The following is a 23,544-nucleotide window of genomic DNA, read 5'->3' on the forward strand; positions in this document are numbered from 1 at the left end:
TACATACATATATACATTAGGGGTGTAACGGTACACAAAAATTTCGGTTCGGTACATACATCGGTTTAGAGGTCACGGTTCGGTTCATTTTCGGTACGGTAAGAAAACAACAAAATATACATTTTTTGGTTATTTATTTTGTAGCTGAGATAGGCACCAGCGCCCCCCGCGACCCCAAAAGGGAATAAGCGGTAGAAAATGGATGGATGGATGGTTATTTATTTACCAAATTTGTAATGGCTTGATCCTTTTAACATTGGGAACACTATAATAATTCTGCCCATGTTAATCCACATTAAACTGCCTCAAGTTGTTGCTTAGATGAAATAAAATGACACAACTTTTCTTCTACATATAAAAAGTGCATCATTAAACAGTTTCAAGTCAACTCATCATGCTTAATTTATTACAGTATTGGGGAAGCCTGTAGTTGATTTTTATTATGTAAATGTTATATTTATATCTACATGTGATAGCAGGGACCTTGCCATTCAAAACTAGACTGCTACATTACTAATGATTAATGTAACTATAGCAGCGCCCCCCGCGACCCCGAAAGGGAATAAGCGGTAGAAAATGGATGGATGGATGGATAGCTGAAAAATAGTACAATAGCAATAGGAGAGACTATTCATCCCTGAACACCATGGAGTTCATGTAGGCTTTATGATGCACTCACATTATTATATCAACTATCAGAGACAGCAACTCTTCATTTAACATAATGTCCTTTTTTGCTGCTTCAACACACCTCAATCAACACTGTCCGTAACACACACACACACACACACACACACACACACACACACACACACACACACACACACACACGCACACGCACACGCACACACCGCAAAATGAGCTAACATTTCGCTAAAAGCTAACTAGCCTTCACCTAAAGCCAGAACTGCAAGTGAGCTGAGCTGCAGTTTGTCTCTAGAATGTCAACGGGCTCATAGTGAGGTTTAGAAAGTAGTTGAATTGGAAGTGTTTAGTATAAATTGGGGAGAGTCCAATGCTCCCAGTGCTAAACACATATCTGCTCGACGCTGAAGCGCTGACTACATGCGCTCTGAATACGCACTGCTGACTGGCTTGTTACTGCTACGGTTGTAACCAATCAGATGGTTGTGTGGGTGGGACAATGCAGGGAGCTGTGTAGGAGACAGAGGCAGAATGGAGCAGAGCAGCTTGTTAAGACTTTAGCATAGGCGGCTACTTCATATGTTCGTGTGGAACTTGTTCGGTACTCCTCCGCAAGGAACCGGAACTCCCGTACCGAAACGGTTCAATACAAATACACGTACCGTTACACCCCTAATATATATATATATATATATATATATATATATATATATATATATATATATATATATATATATTATATATATATATATAATATATATATATATATATATATATATATATATATATATATATATATATATATATATATATATTATATATATATTATGTATATATATATATATATATATATATATATATATATATATATATATATGTGTATATATATATGTATATATATATGTATATATATATGCATATATATATGCATATATATATGCATATATATATTTATGTATATATGTATGTATATGTGTGTGTGTATGTATATGTGTACATTATATATTAGGGGTGTGGGAAAAAATCGATTCGAATACGAATCGCGATTCTCACGTTGCGCGATTCAGAATTGATTCTCATTTTTATTTTTTAAATATATTTTTATTTTATTTTTTTATCAATCCAACAAACCAATACACATCAATGCCATAACATTGCAATCCAATTCCAAAACCAAACCTGACCCAGCAACACTCAGAACTGCAATAAACAGAGCAATGGAGAGGAGACACAAACACGACACAGAACAAACCAAAAGTAGTGAAACAAAAATGAATATTATCAACAACAGTATCAATATTAGTTATAATTTCAGCATAGCAGTGATTAAAAATCCCTCATTGACATTATCATTAGACTTTCATTAATATTTAAAAAAAAAAGAACAATAGTGTCACAGTGGCTTACACTTGCATCGCATCTCATAAGTTGACAACACACTGTGTCCAATGTTTTCACAAATATAAAATAAGTCATATTTTTGGTTCGTTTAATGGTTAAAACAAATTTACATTATTCCAATCAGTTGATAAAACATTGGGCTACATCACTGAAAAAAGGTTGAGAACCAATGGTTTACGTTGTATTGCGCACCCTGACGGCAAGTGTGGAAGTCGGTTCTGAAGTATCAAGTAAAGAGACTTAACTTCATCACCTCACCTGGATATTGACTCCAACCCAGAATATTACACTGCCCATACCTATGCTCCTTCAAAGGCTGTGCTACTGGCTGCAAAGCATTGCACTTTCAAATACAACAATGAGTAGAGGTGTGTTATGTGTATGTATATGTGTAAATAAATAAACACTAAAATTCAAGTATTAATTATATATATATATATATACATATATATATATATATATATATATATATATATATATATATATATATATATATATATATATATATATATATATATATATATATATATATATATATATATATATCCCTCCCTGATCTTTTGGTCTTTGAATGCTAAACAGGAGCAGGTGTGGAAACTCACTGAATGACAGTATGACAATCGGGAAGCGGAATGAAAAATAAGAGCACTGGACAGAAACTAAATACCAAAACAAAGTCAATCTTGATAAAAATGTTTTTCCGTCATAGATGGTTAATTAGTTATAGGTTTTCTCATGTAACATCATTATTTACTATTTCACAATAAAATCTAGCAATTTATTCTAATGTTTGGCTTCCATTGGCTTGACATGTTTAGTTGTGCCTAAAAAAAATATATTTCAGGACCTGGTCTCTGTATCTGGAAGATTTGGTTCCGAAGTAGAGACGGAAAGTGATGAAAAGCCTGGGCACGACTCCAAGAACGAGGAGCTGGGAAATGAACAAAATGGATTAACAATGTCAGAATCCAGATTGGACACTGAAGCCATTTGTGAAATACTGAGACCCAAAGCTGCATCACTGGACACCATTGAAGACCATTTCGCTGCACATAACCAATGCCCACCACCAACATGTGACACATTTCCCCATGCCAAAGATGCACAGTCTATAGTGCAGGACATCAGGGCTGTCACTATGCCTTCAGCCACAGTTACACATCCAGCTCTGGTAAGATGATGTCCTTAACACATCACATTTCTAACTTTAACATTTCATTCTGTTTGATATGCTTCTCTATTTCAAAGGAACCAAGTGATTGTAAAGCGGAGGACAATCAAAAAGCCAAGGCGCCTTCAGCCGTTTCTATCTTGTAAATACCTATCATTATATGAAGTAGAATGCATTTTGCCATGATTTACCCCCTGTCTGTAATTAAGATTGGCCGAGACTAACATGGATGACACAGAGGAACAAAAGTGGAGTCGTCTTCACAACCAAATCTTTCAGAAACTGCAAACCCTGGAGAAAGTCAAAGAGGAGCACCAAACAGTCACAGTTGAGATGGTATGGATAAGCAGTAGAGATGGGTACTGAATAGAATATATCTTTATTGTCTGTTTCTACACGAAAGACAGAAATTTGTCTTTGACAAATCCATCGCAAAAATTAAAAAAATATTCACACACGGTAACAGGTATACATGAGAGACAGTGCGGCCTATTTAATGTTGTTTAGAGCAGTTATTGCAGAGGAGATGAATGATTTCATGTAAATGTTTTTCACTGCGGTCCTACCAAGCACCAATTTACTTAAAATCCAATTGTGCCATGTTTCGGTACCTGGGCTTCACGTGACGTCACACCCGGTTGCCGACTAAGCACTTCAGTACTTGGTGATCACTCCAGCAGCACTGAGAGCAGACTCCGCTAAACTACCTTTAAGTAATGTTGCAAATTTCAAAGCCAACAAAGAAATTGACCCAAAAAACATTCCCAACGTAAGTTAAATAAGGCGCCACTTTTCCAAAAATGTTGTAGCTTGATGCTGATATACATTGGCTTTGCTGTTAAAACACAACTGATTAACATTAGCGATTATTCGTGGCGATTCCAACACCTCCAAATTTGTTAAGGAAAAGTACAACTAATATGCACCTTACAATCAAACAGCTGGTGCTTAATAAGTGCAACACTTGCAGTGTCAACACTTTGCAGGGCGCAACAGACAGCAAAGACCAAACCATGTATATATTTAGAGAGAGTATGGCCAACTCAGTTTAAGAGTTGGTCCCCAACATAGCGCCCTGTAGTCACATGAGAGTATTTTGTCCAGTCAGAGCATGGCCAGACAATCTCCCAAATGAATAGTCAAAAGCAGGACGCCATGCTGTGGACCATCTCTGAAACAGAGTTGGCCATACTCTCTCTATACATGGCTCTGCCATAAACTATACACTATCGCCATCTAATGTCTTGGACTTGCAACTGTAATTTAGACACAGAAACTTCATAATAAAACAAAATATAACAATTGGACAGCAGTCATCTGAATCAGATAATTTTTAAATGTTGCAAAAAAGTAGAGATTTTCTAAACAAAAATGATTATTTATTAAAACACCAAAAATGGTTGCCGTTCAGTACCGATATACATTCCCAGGTACTGTATCGGTTTAAATGTGAAAAGTACCCATCCTTTTAAGCAGCACATTGCCCAAACTAGACTCCTGATATATGGATGGATTCATGTTTCTGTTTAGGTTCCAGAAGAAGAGCTGCTGTCTATTGGCTCCACTTCTGCTGTTCTCCAGCATGCAAACGAGTCCATCAACATGCTCAGTAAAATAGTATGTTCAAAAGAGCACGAGTTCAACTTTCCTGCAGCCTTTTTTAATGACAGTGTAAAAGGAATGGATGTCTTCTTTCTTAGGTGACCTCTTCAGATGACTCGTGCGTTAAAGAGCAGTTATACTTGGCTTCCCGAAGGGTTCTTTTGTGTCTGGACCCTTTGACAGACCTTCTGTTGACCCCTGGAGGTGCAGGGGATGAAGAAAACACCCAGCTGAGGATGTTACAACATGAGGTGACTCCCAGCTCAATGTTTTTCTTGGTGTGTTTTTAACCGCTACCGCCTGACCGACTCCAATTGCGTTGCAGTGTGTGTCAGTCGAGCTGTTGAATCTTGCTGAAATGCTGCAAGATGTGGAGTCAAAAAGTAGTCGTGAAGAACCAGACGTTCTCAGAGGTATAACGTCCCTTCAAAAATGTCTACAAACTGGCCAGACGGTCCTCACGTCTGTCAACCATCAATCCAAAGAACACAAACGCCAACATCAGGTACAAAAAGTCGTTCACAACAAGGTCAATGTGTTACAAAATGTAAGTGCTCATGGCCTTTAAAATAACTACCACAAAATGTGCTAATCTATTTTGACCATCAGGTGATTATATTCAGAAAGCTTATGCCAGCAACTCATATTGTCATTTGTACTGATAAATAAATAAATATGATTAGGTTTGAAATAGTATTTTGATTTAGGGGGAGCATGAGCGGCAGGCATTTTAGTTTTAGATGCTGATTTTTGTGGTTTTATGGAGTATGATGCTGCCAGTAACCTTTAGGGTCATTTGTAAAAAATAAATGAATATCAGGTTCTAATTAGTATTTTAATTTAGAGGGGACGTGAAAGGCAGGCATTTTTTTGAGTCGTTGTAGATGCTTATTTTGTTCATCTAATTTGCCAATCAGGTTTTGTATACAGGATGCTGCCGCCAGAACTCGTAGGTTATTTTGTACAGTTAAATAAATATGATCAGGTTCTCAATAGTATTTTATTTTGGGGGCCGAGAGAGGCAGCCATAGTTGTAAGTTGGGGTAGATGCTCATTTTATTATTTTATTTTGATAATGGCGATTTCATGAAAATACGCCTACCAGCAACTAAGGCCATTTGTACAGATAAATGAATATGATCGGGCTCTTAAAAGTAGTTTAATTTGGGGGGGTTTAAGAGGCAGCTATTGTTTTAGGTCGAGGTTGATGCTCATTTTATTCATTCGTTTTTGATAATCAGGTGATTTTATGCAGAATACTGCTGCCAGCAACGAGTAGGGTCATTTATACTGATAAATATGATCAGGCTTTAAATTGTATTTGACCTCAAAGGGGGCATGAGAGGCCGCCAATGTTGTATGTCGTAGATACTCATTTTTATCTATTTCAATAAGGTAATTGTATGCAGAATGGTACTGTTAGCAACTCTTTGGGTCATTCGTACAGATAAATAAATAAATGTGAGCAGGTTTGTAAGATAATTTCTGTCCCAAAGGAATGCATGACATAAAATGTTTGAGAAACCCTGGTTTAGTTTGAGACGTTTTTCCTATTTAATGCTGTCAGTCATGCACTAAATTAGTCCGATTTCTCAAATACTGAAGTTCGGCTCTAAATAAGCCTCCTACAACCCATGGAAACATCTTAATCCGATCGTATTCGGTTTTTGAAAAGTCGGACCAATGCACCTGGATTATGCGTGTAGGAACCAGATCTTTCGAGGTGTGTGCGGCCATAGAGGACCCTTCGTATTGTGCATGTGTTTATCTCAAAGTCAACAAAATACGAATGAGATGAAAAACAATGGAGCAGGTATATTAAAGGTGCATGATAAAGCATACACACCTCTTCACGCTGCATTTGTGCAAGGTAACTGATTAACTTTCCGCAAGACGGGCAAGATAGTCCAGAACAACCTTCCTCTAGAACAGTATCAGTAAGGGCACGAACGGTCTTTTGCTTCAGATTGATATATTCCTTCCATCACTCCACAGATCATTTTGAATGAATTTTGAGACATTCAAAAGTTGCTTCCATGATTTTCGTCCGAAAATTCCTTCAAAAAAAAATCTTCCGCAGCCTTTCTTTGCATCCAACCCAATACATTCTTGGTAGTAGCGTCATGTTCATATCGCCATCCAAGATTATTTCTTGATGCCCTCTGCTATTTGACATCTGCATAACCATTAGAGACGTAATATTTGTCACCTGTGCCAGAATTACAGCCTAAACAAGTTATAAGGAGCCTAAAAATCCTAGTGTGACGTTTTCGGTGAACCGGAAAAGTAATTCAATCAATCAATCAATCAATCAATCAATGTTTATTTATATAGCCCCAAATCACAAATGTCTCAAAGGACTGCACAAATCATTACGACTACAACATCCTCGGAAGAACCCACAAAAGGGCAAGGAAAACTCACACCCAGTGGGCAGGGAGAATTCACATTCAGTGGGACGCCAGCGACAATGCTGACTATGAGAAACCTTGGAGAGGACCTCAGATGTGGGCAACCCCCCCCCCTCTAGGGGACCGAAAGCAATGGATGTCGAGCGGGTCCAACATGATACTGTGAAAGTTCAATCCATAGTGGCTCCAAGACAGCAGCGAGAGTCCCGTCCACAGGAAACCATCTGAAGCGGATCAGCAGCGTAGAGATGTCCCCAACCGATACAGGCGAGCGGTCCATCCTGGGTCCCGACGAGCGGTCCATCCTGGGTCTCGACTCTGGACAGTCAGTACTTCATCCATGGTCATCGGACCGGACCCCCTCCACAAGGGAGGGGGGGACATAGGAGAAAGAAAAGAAGCGGCAGATCAACTGGTCTAAAAAGGTCTATTTAAAGGCTAGAGTATACAAATGAGTTTTAAGATGAGACTTAAATGCTTCTACTGAGGTAGCATCTCGAACTGTTACCGGGAGGGCATTCCAGAGTACTGGAGCCCGAACGGAAAACGCTCTATAGCCCGCAGACTTTTTTTGAGCTCTAGGAATCACTAATAAGCCGGAGTCTTTTGAACGCAGATTTCTTGCCGGGACATATGGTACAATACAATCGGCAAGATAGGATGGAGCTAGACCGTGTAGTATTTTATATGTAAGTAGTAAAACCTTAAAGTCACATCTTAAGTGCACAGGAAGCCAGTGCAGGTGAGCCAGTACAGGCGTAATATGATCAAACTTTCTTGTTCTTGTCAAAAGTCTAGCAGCCGCATTTTGTACCAACTGTAATCTTTTAATGCTAGACATGGGGAGACCCGAAAATAATACGTTACAGTAATCGAGACGAGACGTAACAAACGCATGGATAATGATCTCGGCGTCTTTAGTGGACAAAATGGAGCGAATTTTAGCGATATTACGGAGATGAAAGAAGGCCGTTTTAGTAACGCTTTTAATGTGTGACTCAAAGGAGAGAGTTGGGTCGAAGATAATACCCAGATTTTTTACAGAGTCACCTTGTTTTATTATTTGGTTGTCAAATGTTAAAGTTGTATTATTAAATAGAGGTCGGTGTCTAGCAGGACCGATAATCAGCATTTCCGTTTTTTTGGCATTAAGTTGCAAAAAGTTAGCGGACATCCATTGTTTAATTTCATTAAGACACGCTTCCAACTGACTACAGTCCGGAATTTTGTTCAGCTTTAGGGGCATGTAAAGTTGGGTGTCATCAGCATAACAGTGAAAGCTAATACCGTATTTGCGTATGACGTCACCTAGCGGCAGCATGTAGATGCTGAAGAGTACAGGGCCAAGGACCGAACCCTGGGGAACTCCACACGTTACCTTAACATAGTCCGAGGTCACACTGTTATAGGAGACGCACTGCATCCTATCAGTAAGATAAGAGTTAAACCATGACAGGGCTGAGTCTGACATACCAATTCGTATTTTGATACGCTCTAATAAAATATTATGATCGACGGTATCGAAAGCAGCGCTAAGATCGAGGAGCAGCAACATAGATGACGCATCAGAGTCCATCGTTAGCAATAGATCATTAGTCAATTTTGCGAGGGCTGTCTCAGTCGAGTGATTTGCCCTGAAACCAGTTAATTCAGTTATCCGCGCTAAAATGAAATAAGCGCTCCCCAGAGTATGGGAGGCACATAGCCTGACCAATAGTCTCATTTAAAAGTGTGCATGGACACTTGAAATTCACACATACATGTGAAAATACATAAAAACTAACTATTTGAAAAATCTGACTAATTTAGTGTATGGAAACGTAGTCATTGTTTTTATTTTACTGCTGTATTTTATTAAAATTATAGACCACTTAAAACAAATTGTATAATAATTACAACTACTAGGTTATTATTGTACAATGGTAACTCATTACTTTCTACTTAGGAGCTCTTCTCCCACCGGCTGGGTTTTATGGAGGATATTCAACTGAAGCATAATGAGATTTTCTCAAGTCTACTGGAAACTCCCTATCTAGAGGTAATGTTAGTGTTTTAATAAACCTTTTCGTAGAATGATTTTTGTGACAGAAAAGCAATCTACAATTACCTCACTCGTCTTTCTTGTCTCATCTACCTTTTCTCTCAGCAGTGTGTGCTTGGCAGACATGTGAGAGAGGATTCAGTAGAAAATACAATGATGCAGAAGGCGTCCCTCTCCTTACTTCGTGGACTAAGTAGCCTTCTGGATTTTGGTGAAGAATGCCTTGCTGAGGAGCAGGCAAGACCTGCTCAAAACATCAGCCAACTGCAAGCTCATCTTCGCAGAAACAAGGTGTGCGTTCTTTTCATTTACAGTTATACACGAAAACTCTGATCCTTGCTCCCGATAAAAAGATTCCCCTGGTGCTCTGGGTGCATTTGTTAAAACCAGCCTCAGAAACCTTGGGGTTTTGTTTGACCCGTCAACACTTTTGGAGGGTCACTGTCGTTAACTGACCAAAAACTGTTTTTATCACCTGAGAAATATTTTAAAAGTGAAAAGGTTGTTGTCAAAATCAGATCTCGAAATGATCCCATTTCGAATTGATTATTGCACTTTGTATCAACTAGTCAACTCTAAAAAGTCTGCGGAAGTGGCGCTGCCTCTGAGCAGCGACACGCAAAAGTAGTCAGTCTGTTGTTTGTCCTTCTTTTCTTTTTGTTTTATTCTGTTTGTCATGTGCGATCAGTGTTTTGTTATCACATGAGCTAAGGAGCGCACGGGTTTTGCGACCGAGCGGCTCTGAGAGGAGCTCTGGACATATGGGTGTGCCCGAGGGACAGTCACAGCTGAGAAGTGACAGCATGTGTGGCCAGTAGCCCCAATCGCTGAAATACAGCCGTGACTTTATGATCCGCTGTAGAGGCTCAAAAGTCGGGACCTTGCCAGCTGGCATTCCGCCGGAGATCTGCAAAACAAGAATCCGAGACGGGAGGCGGGCGGCGGCACGCACGAGGAAGCCGCGCAATGTGCTGCGAGGAGCGGTTTCGACAAGGAAGCGAGGGCAGAGAGGAGGAGTGCGACTGCGGTTTCGCCAACTTGGATTACGCCGCTTACCCCTTCCCTCCATCATCCTCAGTAACGCACAATCACTAAGAAACAAAGTAGATGAGCTTCAAGCTCATGTAAAGTGCATATCCGAATACAAGAACGCTTGTGTGATTGCACTAACGGAGAAGTGGTTAAAGGATCGCGACTTGAACCAGGACCTGGAAATCACTGGTTTTGGGCAGCCTTTTCGGCTCGACAGGGACGCACAGCTGACAGGTAAAACACTTGGAGGGGGCGTGTGCTTTTATGTGAACCCAGCCTGGTGCAAGACTGTCACAGTGCGTGAAACTATATGTAGCCCCGACATTGAACTTTTAAGTGTCTCACTGCGGCCGTCTTATTTACCGCGAGAATCCCACATCTGTTCATGACTGTTGTCTACATCCACCCCAGAGATAATATGGGAGAGGAAACATCTACTATTGTAAAACTTGTGCACCGTCTTCAAAGTATCAGCCCCGAAGCCCCCCATTTTCTATTGGGAGATTTTAATTCATGTAGCCTTAAGCCTCTCTGAGCTGCAACCTTATCGTGGTAGAGGAGTTTGCGTGTCCCAATGATCCTAGGAGCTATGTTGTCCGGGGGCATAAAGTCCCCTGGTAAGGTCTCCCAAGGCAAGCAGGTTCTAGGTGAGGGATCAGACAAAGAGCAGCTCAAAGACCTTTATGAAGAAGAAAAATCATGGACCCAGATTTCCCTCGCCCGGACGCGGGTCACCGGGGCCCCCCTCTGGAGCCAGGCCCGGAGGTGGGGCACGATGGCGAGCGCCCGGTGGCCGGGCCTGTTCCCATGGGGCCCGTCCGGGCACAGCCCGAAGAGGCAACGTGGGCCACCCCTCCAATGGGCTCACCACCCATAGCAGGGGCCATAGAGGTCGGGTGCATTGTGAGCTGGGCGACAGCCGAAGGCAGGGCACTTGGCGGTCCGATCCTCAGCTACAGAAGCTAGCTCTTGGGACGTGGAACGTCACGTCACTGGGGGGAAAGAGCCTGAGCTAGTGCGCGAAGTCGAGAAATTCCGGCTGGATATAGTCGGACTCACTTCGACGCACAGCAAGGGCTCTGGAACCACTTCTCTCGAGAGGGATTGGACCCTCTTCCACTCTGGCGTTGCCGGCAGTGAGAGGCGACGGGCTGGGGTGGAAATTCTTGTTTCCCCCCGGCTCAAAGCCTGTACGTTGGAGTTCAACCCGGTGGACGAAAGGGTAGCCTCCCTCCGCCTTCGGGTGGGGGGACGGGTCCTGACTGTTGTTTGTGCTTATGCAGCAAACAGCAGTTCAGAGTACCCACCCTTTTTGGGAACACTCGAGGGAGTACTGGAAAGTGCTCCCCCGGGTGATTCCCTTGTCCTACTGGGAGACTTCAACGCTCACGTTGGCAACGACAGTGAAACCTGGAGAGGCGTGATTGGGAAGAATGGCCGCCCGGATCTGAACCCGAGTGGTGTTTTGTTATTGGACTTTTGTGCTCGTCACAGTTTGTCCATAACAAACACCATGTTCAAACATAAGGGTGTCCATATGTGCACTTGGCACCAGGACACCCTAGGCCGCAGTTCCATGATCGACTTTGTAGTTGTGTCATCGGATTTGCGGCCTCATGTTTTGGACACTCGGGTGAAGAGAGGGGCGGAGCTTTCTACCGATCACCACCTGGTGGTGAGTTGGCTGCGATGGTAGGGGAGGATGCCGGACAGACCTGGGAGGCCCAAACGCATCGTGAGGGTCTGCTGGGAACGTCTGGCAGAGTCTCCTGTCAGACAAAGTTTCAATTCCCACCTGCGGAAGAACTTTGAACATGTCACGAGGGAGGTGCTGGACATTGAGTCCGAGTGGACCATGTTCCGCACCTCTATTGTCGAGGCGGCAGATCGGAGCTGTGGCCGCAAGGTAGTTGGTGCCTGTCGGGGCGGCAATCCTAAAACCCCTTGGTGGACACCAGCGGTGAGGGATGCCGTCAAGCTGAAGAAGGAGTCCTATCGGGTCCTTTTGGGTCATAGGACTCCGGAGGCAGTGGACAGGTACCGACAGGCCAAGCGGTGTGCAGCTTCAGCGGTCGCGGAGGCAAAAACTCGGACATGGGAGGAGTTTGGGGAAGCCATGGAAAACGTCTTCCGGACGGCTTCGAAGCGATTCTGGACCACCGTCCGCCGCCTCAGGAAGGGGAAGCAGTGCACTATCAACACCGTGTATGGTGCGGATGGTGTTCTGCTGACTTAGACTGCGGATGTTGTGGATAGGTGGAAGGAATACTTCGAAGACCTCCTCAATCCCACCAACACGTCTTCCTATGAGGAAGCAGTGCCTGGGGAATCTTTGGTGGACTCTCCTATTTCTGGGGCTGAGGTCGCCGAGGTAGTTAAAAAGCTCCTCGGTGGCAAGGCCCCAGGGGTGGACGAGATCCGCCCGGAGTTCCTTAAGGCTCTGGATGCTGTGGGGCTGTCTTGGTTGACAAGACTTTGCAGCATCGCGTGGACATCGGGGGCGGTACCTCTGGATTGGCAGACCGGGGTGGTGGTTCCTCTCTTTAAGAAGGGGGACGGGAGGGTGTGTTCCAACTATCGTGGGATCACACTCCTCAGCCTTCCCGGTAAGGTTTATTCAGGTGTACTGGAGAGGAGGCTACGTCGGATAGTCGAACCTCGGATTCAGGAGGAACAGTGTGGTTTTCGTCCTGGTCGTGGAACTGTGGACCAGCTCTATACTCTTGGCAGGGTTCTTGAGGGTGCATGGGAGTTTGCCCAACCAGTCTACATGTGCTTTGTGGACTTGGAGAAGGCATTTGACCGTGTCCCTCGGGAAGTCCTGTGGGGAGTGCTCAGAGAGTATGGGGTATCGGACTGTCTTATTGTGGCGGTCCGTTCCCTGTACGATCAGTGCCAGAGCTTGGTCCGCATTGCCGGCAGTAAGTCGAACACATTTCCAGTGAGGGTTGGACTCCGCCAAGGCTGTCCTTTGTCACCGATTCTGTTCATAACTTTTATGGACAGAATTTCTAGGCGCAGTCAAGACTTTGAGGGGTTCCGGTTTGGTAACCGCAGGATTAGGTCTCTGCTTTTTGCAGATGATGTGGTCCTGATGGCTTCATCTGACCGGGATCTTCAGCTCTCGCTGGATCGGTTCGCAGCCGAGTGCGAAGCGACCGGAATGAGAATCAGCACCTCCAAGTCCGAGTCCATGGTTCTCGCCCGGAAAAGGGTGGAGTGCCATCTCCGGGTTGGGGAGGAGACCCTGCCCCAATTGGAGGAGTTCAAGTACCTAGGAGTCTTGTTCACGAGTGAGGGAAGAGTGGATCGTGAGATCGACAGGCGGATCGGTGCGGCGTCTTCAGTAATGCGGACGTTGTACCGATCCGTTGTGGTGAAGAAGGAGCTGAGCCGGAAGGCAAAGCTCTCAATTTACCGGTCGATCTACGTTCCCATCCTCACCTATGGTCATGAGCTTTGGGTCATGACCGAAAGGATAAGATCACGGGTACAAGCGGCCGAAATGAGTTTCCTCCGCCGTGTGGCGGGGCTCTCCCTTAGAGATAGGGTGAGAAGCTCTGCCATCCGGGAGGGACTCAAAGTAAAGCCGCTGCTCCTTCACATCGAGAGGAGCCAGATGAGGTGGTTCGGGCATCTGGTCAGGATGCCACCCGAACGCCTCCCTAGGGAGGTGTTTAGGGCACGTCCAACCGGTAGGAGGCCACGGGGAAGACCCAGGACACGTTGGGAAGACTATGTCTCCCGGCTGGCCTGGGAACGCCTCGGGATCCCCCGGGAAGAGCTAGACGAAGTGGCTGGGGAGAGGGAAGTCTGGGTTTCCCTGCTTAGGCTGTTGCCCCCGCGACCCGACCTCGGATAAGCGGAAGATGATGGATGGATGGATGGATAGCCTTAAGAAGTCCCTAGGTCAATTTTACCAGTGTGTAACCTGCCCAACTAGGCATGGAAAAATTCTGGACTTGTGCTGTGGCACTATAAAAGGTGCTTACAAACCCTACGGACTAGCACCATTAGGCTCATCTGATCACAACAGCATCATTCTGTCCCCTGTGTATAAACCGGCCCTCAAGAGAGGAAAAGTGGAATGCAAAGAGGTGGCTGTGTGGTCAGAAGGCTCTATCCGTGAAGTAAACGGTTGCTATGACCGCACCAATTGGGATATTTTTAAAGACTTTTGTAAGGACTTTGTACGAACTGAGTGATGCTGTGACAAGTTACATTAAATTTTGTGAGCAAATGATTATCCCTAGGAAGATAATTAAAGTATACCCAAATAATAAGCCACGGGTTAGCAAATCCCTTAAAAATTCCTTCAACTTGAAAAAATTGGCTTTTTATCAGGGTGTTTTGGAAAACAAAGAGAAGCTCACAAGCTGGTCAAAAAGAGATGAAAATGGCCAAGCTACACTATAGAGATAAGTTAGAGGAAGAACTAAAAAATGGTAGTTCACGCTCTGCTTGGAGGGGAATTAAGTCCATGGTCGGAATGCAAGACTCCAAAAAAGGCCTGTCGAACCCCCACAAGCCTGATTCTGTACTAGCAGATGAGTTAAACCGGTTCTATTTGAGATTCGATTCTCATGATTTTAGTAATGAACTGTCTGAATTCAGAGGTGCTCCTGTGAACAGTAAGATTCAGATTAATGAAATGGATGTCTGGAGAACATTTGAGCAGACAAATGTGAGGAAAAGCCAGGGGCCTGACTGCATTAGTGGTAAACTACTCAAAGAATGTGGTCTTTTTTTATGCGGCATTTTCTCTCACATCTTCCAACTGTCTTTATCACAGAACCGTGTCCCCAAATTATGGAAAGAGTCCCTTGTAGTACCTGTTGCAAAGGTCCCATCACCAAAGGGGCTGAATGACTACCACCCTGTGGCATTGACCTACCTGGTGATTAAAAGCTTCGAGAAAATAGTGAAACAGAGTTTAATGGTCATGACCCAGAATGCAATTGACCCACTACAGTTTGCTTATCAGCCCAGGAAAGGTGTGGATGATGCAATAGGAACACTACTACACCTTGTTGTTGGGCATTTAGATGGAAATAAAACACATGCACGCTTATGCTTTGTGATTTTTCATCTGCATTCGACTGCATGCAGCCACATATTCTGGCTCATAGACTGCTGAATATGTCCAATATTGACTTTGGTACTATATGCTGGCTAGTGAACTTTCTCACTTCAAGATCACAGAGGACCCGTGTTAATAGCACACTGTCTGATGCTCGCTTACGCTCCACAGGATCACCCCAGGGACGGGTCCTGTCCCCCCTGCTGTTTGTACTGTACACAAATGACTGTCAGAGCACACTTCAGTCAAGGCACATCATTGAGTTTGCCGACGACTCGGTCATAGTCAGCCTCCTGCAGGACAAGGAGTCAGACCACGGTCCTGTTCTGGAGAATTTTATGAAATGGTGCGATGATTCATACCTGGAGCTTAACGGCGATAAAACGAAGGAGATGTACATTGACTTTCGTCGTGATCCCCCTCACAAAGCACCCATTCTCATTAATGGCTCTGCTGTTGAGATAGTCAGTGAATACAGGTATCTAGGCACAATTATAGACAATACATTGACCTTTGATGCCAACACTGACCGTATTTGTAAGAAGGCCAATCAGAGGCTGTTTTTCTTAAGGAAACTGAGGGGTTTTCTGGTTGATAGGACACTAATGAGGATGTTTTATTCATCTTGTATCGAGTCCATTTTAACGTATTCTATCATTTCCTGGTTTGGTAACCTCAGTGTGGCCAATAAAAACAGACTAAATGATATAATCAAGGTGTGCCAAAAGACCATAGGCACTACCTTGAAACCCCTGAGCCAGATTTATCAGGTCAGTCATTAAGAAGGCAAAGGGCATTCTGGCCATCCCTCAGCACCCTCTCTTCTTAGAGTTTAGACTCTCGCCCTCAGGATGTAGGTACGCCCCTAGTAATAGAAAGGCCAAAAACAACCGATACATAAGATCCTTTGTTCCTTCAGCTGTTGTTTTTATAAATGAGCTCCTTAAACAAGCTTAGCTGCTATGTAGTCACTTTAGTGGGACGCGGCGTGTGATTAGTTTTTATTGTATTGCAAATGTTTTTAGTTTTTGGCTTTATGATGGTTTGTATGTTGTATGTATTTGATGTATTTGTACCTCGTTTTTACTGTTGTACCTTGTTTTTACTCTTGTACCTCGTTTTTACTGTTGTACCTTGTTTTTATTGTTGTACCTCGTTTTTACTGTTGAACCTTGATTTTAATGACTACTGCTGCAAACCAAATTGCCCCTCGAGGACAATAAAGATTTTCTAAGTCTAAGTCTTCAAATTGTACAAAATGCGGCTTCCAGTTTTTGACCAGTGCACCCAAAACAGTCTACATCAGTGGTTTCCAACCTTTTTGTATGTGCGGACCGGTCAACGCTTAATAATTTGTCCCACGGCCCGGGGGGGGGGGGGGGGGGGGGGGGGGGGGGGGGGGGGTGTCCTTTTTTTCTTTTTTCTTCTTTGTCATGAAAAAGGGACGTTTTTGTCATGAAAAAGGGAGTTTTTTGTGGTTGGTGCACTATTTGTAAGTGTATATTGTGTTTTTTATGTTGATTTAATAAAAAAAAAAAATAAATAAAAACATCTTTTTTTTTTTTTTTTAAATAAAACATTCTTCTGCGGCCCGGTGGTTGGGGACCACTGGTCTACATTACCCCCATGGGAAAATACCACTTCAGCGAACAGTTGTTTTACTAACTATGACACGGAGGAACCATCCTTGCCCAGCCACACCCTGCTGGTGTTAGAGCATTATTTTCAGGGTTTTGGCACCAGCCGCTGGACTAGATCTGACCAATCTAAGTCCCAGACTAGATCTGACCAATCTAAGTCTATGTGTCAAGGTGTGCCAAAAGACCATAGGCACTACCTTGAAACCCCTGAGCCAGATTTATGATGAGAGGCGAAATATCTTCTGAGACAAACCAAACAGTCCAGTTGCGATTGAATGCCCTGAGATGACAATGTCTTGGATGAATGACAACATCCCATTATATCAAGATTTTTTGGGCTTCCTGTCAAATTTTGTATTGAGTTCAACATTTTATTCTTGACTTTCATGGTAAAACCCATTAGTATATCGCTGATGTGTTGTGCCCCCACACCTCAGACTGCAGCCTTCGGTCTTCAGGTTAGGGTGTCCTAAAGATCCCGAAAACTAATTTTAAATTCCATCTTCTGGAATGACTTGTACCAGTCCCTCCGTGAGTTTGACTGTTTACTCTTATAAAAAAACATTTGAAGACTTCGCTTTTCAGAAAAGCTTTTGGTTAATGGATTTTTTACTTTCTTTATCCTTTTATGATGGTGCCCTTGTTGTTTTAATTTGTTTTTTTAATGCACCTATGTTTTGTACAGCACTTTGATTTTTATCTGTAAAAAGCGCTTTATAAAAATGTTTTACTTACTGACGTACATATCAGAGAAATGTTACAATTGTTGTTGTTTTTCCAGAAGTTGCAGCAAGTCCTTGGTGCTCAGCTGGCTCTTGTGCAACATTTATTCCATCGTGAGCTGGTAGCACCACAGGGTCAAGAGGATGAGCGAGTGGAGGTTCGAGCCAAAGCTTTGCAGCAGCAGTTTCTACAACAGGAAGGGGCTTCTCAATGGAGGCTGCAGGTGTGTTATTGCCATTCCTTCAAAAAATCATACACTCTGTTTAGAAACAGACATGTATTTGATATTTTTACAGTTTTTTTATTCAACGTAAAAATGAAACCACCCTTACAGAAGATCCAAACCTCCTCGTACGGTGAAAAACACACTTTAATACGCTCCTGAATAGCCCATCTACAGTGGCTGATAACCTGCTATGTAAGTATATAAGGTCTCCCAAGACCCCGTCAGGCGTTAGATGTCACTCCCTCCCGCCTACATCGAGTTGCAGAAGGCGTTAAGCCGCATGAAGGCAAGAAAGAACAGGACCCAATAAACATCCCTTTTAGAAATAATCTCTCATGGTGGGCATGGCCTTGAAGACCAGGCGATTCATGGCAATTGTGCGCATGTGGGAGAGGAAGGCAGTACCTGCGGACTTGAAGGATGCCACAATCACCACCATCTTTAAAGGGGAACATTATCACCAGACCTATGTAAGCGTCAATATATACCTTGATGTTGCAGAAAAAAGACCCTATGTTTTTTAACCGATTTCCGAACTCTAAAAGGGTGAATTTGGCGATTTAAACGCCTTTCAATTGTTCGCCTGTCGGAGCAATGACCTTTCACCCTTGACGTCACATCGTGAAGCGACCCGCCATTTTCTCAAACACATTACACACACCAAGTCGAATCAGCTCTGTTATTTTCAGTTTTTTCGACTGTTTTCCGGTACCTTGGAGACATCATGCCTCGTCGGTGTGTTGTCGGAGGGTGTAACAACACGAACAGAGACAGATTCAAGTTGCAACAGTGGTCAAAATATGCGAAAGTCCCTCGTTTGTTCTGCACACTGTACCGACGACAGAGGTACAGAGATGGCAAGAATGTGTGGATATCCTGCGACACTCAAAGCAGATGCATTTCCAACGATAAAGTCAACGAAATCACAAAAGTGAGTTTTGTTGATGTTATTGACTTATGTGGAATGCTAATCAGACATATTTGGTCACGGCAGGACTGCAAGCTAATCGATGCTAACATGCTATTTAGGCTAGCTATATGTACATATTGCATCATTATGCCTCATTTGTAGCTATATTTGCATCCAGCCTTTCCCTCCACCCACATTTAATGCCAAACAAACACATACCAATCGTTGGTTAGAAGGCGATCGCCAAATTCGTCCGTGGTTCCTTCCGTACCGCTGTCTGTCGTGATATGGCTCAAAAGCTTCTGTTTCTTCTTTAATTTTGTTTTCGGTCCCTGCCTCCATACTCCAACCATCCGTTTCAATACATGCATAATCTGTTGAATTGCTTACACCGCTGAAATCCGAGTCTGAATCCGAGCTACTATGCTATAGCTTTCTGTGCTATCCGCCATGTTTTTTTCTGGTGGTTTCACGCAGTGACGTCATAGGACAATAGACGGGTGGATATAGCGATGGTGTAAATCAGGCACTTTGAAGCCGTTTTTCGGGATATTGCGTGATGGGTAAAATTTTGAGAAAAACTTCGAAAAATAAAATAAGCCACTCGGAACTGATTTTTATTGGTTATAACCATTCAGAAATTGTGATAATGTTCCCCTTTAAGAAAGGTGACTGCTCCATTTGCGGAAACTACTGCGGCATATCCCTCCTGAACATTCCTGGAAAGATTTTTGCATGGGTACTGCTTGACAGAAGAAGTCCTTCAGGAATCACGGTGCCGCTTCCGTCCATCTCGTGGCACCACTGCTTCAGGAGAAATCTCGTGAGCAATGACTACCACTCCTTTTCAACTTTTGGGACCTAGAATAGGCTTTCGATAGTGTATCAAGACCATCTAGGTGAAATTCCTTGAGATGTTTAGGCTGCTTTGATCATTTCAATGATCTTGTACAGGCTCTTCAAAACGGGATGACAGGCCGCGATTTTGTCAAGAATGCCATATCTGACTCCTTTCCCATCCCCATCACGGCTGGACTGAAGCAAGATTGTGTTTTCTGATCTATGAGCTTCCTGTCACGGCCTTTAGCATTCAACTTTAAGACTGAATGAATGGAGAAAATTTCAACACTGGACGTCTCCGCACGTGCTGACTTATAACCTTGGTCACAGTGCAGGAGCTTCAGTATGCGGATGACAACGCGACCCCTGTGGACACAGGTTGCAACCTCAAGACAACTATTGATCTCTTTGATAGAGCCTGCTCCCGCTTTGGTCTTGCCATCCTCATCCAGACACCAGAAATGTAGGACTTTGTGGAAATGTCCTTGAGACTTTGAAAGCTTTCCCTTTTTTTACTACATATATTACCAAATTGTATATGCACCTTAGGGGATCTGCTCCGGGTTTGTGCTGTACATGCAGCATTTGGGAGGTTCTCCAAGCCTCTTTTTCTAAACCATAACCTTAGTTTTCATACCAAAATCATGGTGTTTCGAGCCGTTATTTCTACATTTCTGTACTGCTTTGAGGTGTGGGTTCTACTACAGAAATTTCATGCAATCCTGAATATCACACGGCAACACCTCTTCACCAATTAGTATGTCCTCATCAGAGCCAACCTCCTTAGCATCGAGGAAAAGATGGCCCGATACTGGACTGGACATGTCAGAAGAATGCCCACAACACGACTTCCTCGTCAGATCCTGTTCTCGCAACTTGTATCTGGCACAATTCCGCGACCAACTGAAGGCCACTCTCATCTGCTGCAACATTGGCGTTGCCACTTTACCGCCCTGAGTGGAACAGACCGCATGGAAATTGAGCGAGATTGTGTGGTAGAGGCCAGGAGACAACACAAAGTTCGGCTTCTCCTTCCCCGCCCACCACCCATACTTGCCTGTGATGAGTGTGCCCATCTATTCTGCTCTGCCCTGGGCTTCAGCAGCATCACCACCCCACAAACGGCAATGATTGAGACTCAAATGATTTGTTAAATGATTCCTATCGCTCGGAAACACGCAATTGCTGAGTAGGAAAAAAAAGACAAATGTGACAATATAACTAAAAAGGCTCGGCGACTTGTCCAGGGTGTACCCTGCCTTCCGCCCGATTGTAGCTGAGATAGGCGCCAGCGCCCCCCGCGACCCCGAAAGGGAATAAGCGGTAGAAAATGGATGGATGGGCTCATGGACAATCATGTTCACCTGGCAAGATACACTGGGTAATACTTTGTCCCACTCCAGCCTGTAGGAGGCAGTGGTGTACACAACTACCACTCAAAGCAAGCTTAATCATAGAGGTGGGCAATACTGCAAATACTGGTATTGATCTCATACCAAGTAAATGCCTGCGCAGTATTACTGATCTTTCTCATCTAAATTTTTTTATCATCATTGAATAAATTTCTGATTTTGCCAAAATAAAACTCAATACAAATATTTTAAGCAAACAAAAACATGTTTTTGAACAATACAACAATTATACTACTACCCATACAAAAGAATAAATCACAAACCATATACAAACCTAAACTAAATAATACAAGTATTCTCTTTTATTACATACAGTTGTAAAATAAATTGTGCAGACTAAACTACTATTTTCTCTTATTTAAATCCTGTTGTCTTAGTTTTTACCCTCAAACCCTTCAGTGTCCAATAACTTATTCTGAGTTTGTCAACAATATCCATAACACAACAAAAAAACTCAGATATTTATGGAAATAAACTGAAAAATATCAATTTCATTGTTTATCATTACTATCGATATTTGTATCAATACACTCACCTACTGAGTGTATTTTAAAGTTTTGGTTCCTTCAGCATGACTGTTGTTTTTGTATCAAACAAACATGTTTGTGTCAATTGCCATCAAATGATAAGGTAAAAATTTAACAATTCAATAATTGGGTTTGCTACAGGAGTGGATCCGCTGGGAGGATAATTGCGGTCAGCTTGGGAGGCTGCTTGACAAGCTCGAAGTCTCCGTCAGTAGTGCAGAAGCAGCGAAAGACGATGAGGAGGAGTCCTTTGTACAACACAGACTGCATGCCTGCCAGGTAAGTGAAAGTGGTCTTTGGGTTCAGTCATCCTGAAGAGGGATTTGTGAGGTCAGAGGTTACTAATGTTGAACAAGAGGGCTTGGTTTACGATCCATGTCAAAAGGAGTTAAGTCAGAGCTCTTAAGTTCTTGCAAAGCAAACTTACCCAAGTATATCTTGCTTTGTGCACCGCATGCTGGTACGGAAAGGGTCTTTCCCAGCATGTTCCCACATGTCCAAAATGTATTTGTAGGAGGAACTAAGTAGACTAGACGAACTGATACCTGATTTGAGGGGCTTCCAGGTACTTTTGTCCGCATAATGATAAATAGTACTTGGAATAATACATTCATGTCTCCTACAAAGGGATGGGTAACTTTTTTTTTTTTTTTTTACATTTATGGTATTCAATGGTACCAATTTTTGTTGCTTTTGTGTTTAAAAATATCAATTGTTAAAAAATACTTTTTTAAATCATTTGGTGTTCAGGTATCTTGTTTTCTTACACTTTTGTCTCATTGCAAGTACTCTGCTGTACTGACAGTAAACTTTGCATGCAGTTGCAATTCCAAGACGTTAGATGGCAGTAGTGACTACATTGTGTTGCCTTAGCCAGGAAGTAGTCTTTGCCATTAAGTTTAATGTCCTTGTCTTTTTTTTTTTTTTGATTAAATTTATTTATTTTTTGTCATGAAAAGGGGAGTTTTTTGGGGTTGGTGCACTAATTGTAGGTGTATCTTGTGTTTTTTTTATGTTGATTTAAATAAAAAATAAAATAAAATTTAAAACAATAAAAAAAAAAAAAAGAAAAAAAATTCTTCTGCAGCCCGGTACAAACTCTTTGTGGACGAGTAAAACTGAACTTTTTGGTTTGTATCAAGAAATGTTCAGTATTATTTTATTTTTTTTAACAGACAAAAACAGTTAAATTTTTTGTGTTGTCGAAGACATTTTTTAATCTTCCTTAAAAATGGGGTCAGGGAAAAAAAATTGTAGCAGTGCAAATTGAATTGTGTCGAGGCACGTCTGTTAAATGAGTGAAAGTGAAACACTGGTAAGTTTCCTTTTTTCCCTTTTCATTTCCTTCATTTTATATTGTTCTTCCCTTAGTTATTGCAGTTCACTTTTACTGCTGCCCTGTCTTCCTCTTGACGTTTTACGATCCAAACAGACTCACAGTTAGCCCCTCAGTGTCCTATTTTGATGCTGGCTTAGAGAGTTTGATTCAAGTTCAAAGTTGTTGATTCTCATTGTCACCCCAGCAAATTCTGGTCCACTTGGACGGGAGCAGAGGTGCTCTGGGACTGTTCCTGGATCAGAGATGTGAGCTGCGAGCAGATCCGTTGTTTGCGCCCACAGTCATTCAGGCAGGTGGCGCTCTGGAGCTGCGTTGGCGGAGTGTGTACAGCCGGACGGAGCATGAGGTTCAGCGCTGCAGCGACATCCGGGACACCTGGATCAGGTGGGCCATCCATGAGCGTTCAGCTGCTTCCTGTTTAGTATGAGAAGTTCAGATTGTTGCACTTTTAGCGACATTTTGATCCAAGCTACTAAAGTCACATTTGTGCTGATCTAATGCAATAAATCTTAACCAATAACTGAACTTTACAATGGTGTGGGAA

The 23,544-nt window shown here is 42.9% G+C and overlaps 1 protein-coding gene across 7 annotated transcripts in view; it reads left to right on the plus strand.

Moving 5' to 3' along the window:
* The window catches only part of LOC133542047 (nesprin-2), a 261,954-nt gene that overhangs the window by 115,003 nt on the left and 123,407 nt on the right, over nt 1-23,544 (plus strand). For 6 of the 7 annotated variants that reach the window (XR_009804037.1, XM_061885855.1, XM_061885857.1 and 3 more), the window contains 11 exons: nt 2,891-3,217; nt 3,295-3,359; nt 3,427-3,553; nt 4,748-4,834; nt 4,918-5,070; nt 5,145-5,324; nt 9,176-9,268; nt 9,377-9,562; nt 17,805-17,969; nt 21,803-21,940; nt 23,185-23,384. Coding sequence is in view for 6 of the 7 variants with exons in the window: in XM_061885855.1 (XP_061741839.1) it covers nt 2,891-3,217; nt 3,295-3,359; nt 3,427-3,553; nt 4,748-4,834; nt 4,918-5,070; nt 5,145-5,324; nt 9,176-9,268; nt 9,377-9,562; nt 17,805-17,969; nt 21,803-21,940; nt 23,185-23,384 (1,721 nt within the window). In the remaining variant the exon portion in view is untranslated. The remainder of the gene's footprint in view (nt 1-2,890; nt 3,218-3,294; nt 3,360-3,426; nt 3,554-4,747; nt 4,835-4,917; nt 5,071-5,144; nt 5,325-9,175; nt 9,269-9,376; nt 9,563-17,804; nt 17,970-21,802; nt 21,941-23,184; nt 23,385-23,544) is intronic. The other variant, XM_061885859.1, reaches the window with a different exon arrangement.

Source organism: Nerophis ophidion, linkage group LG24 (assembly GCF_033978795.1).
Source record: "Nerophis ophidion isolate RoL-2023_Sa linkage group LG24, RoL_Noph_v1.0, whole genome shotgun sequence".
Classification (NCBI taxonomy): Eukaryota; Metazoa; Chordata; class Actinopteri; order Syngnathiformes; family Syngnathidae; genus Nerophis; species Nerophis ophidion.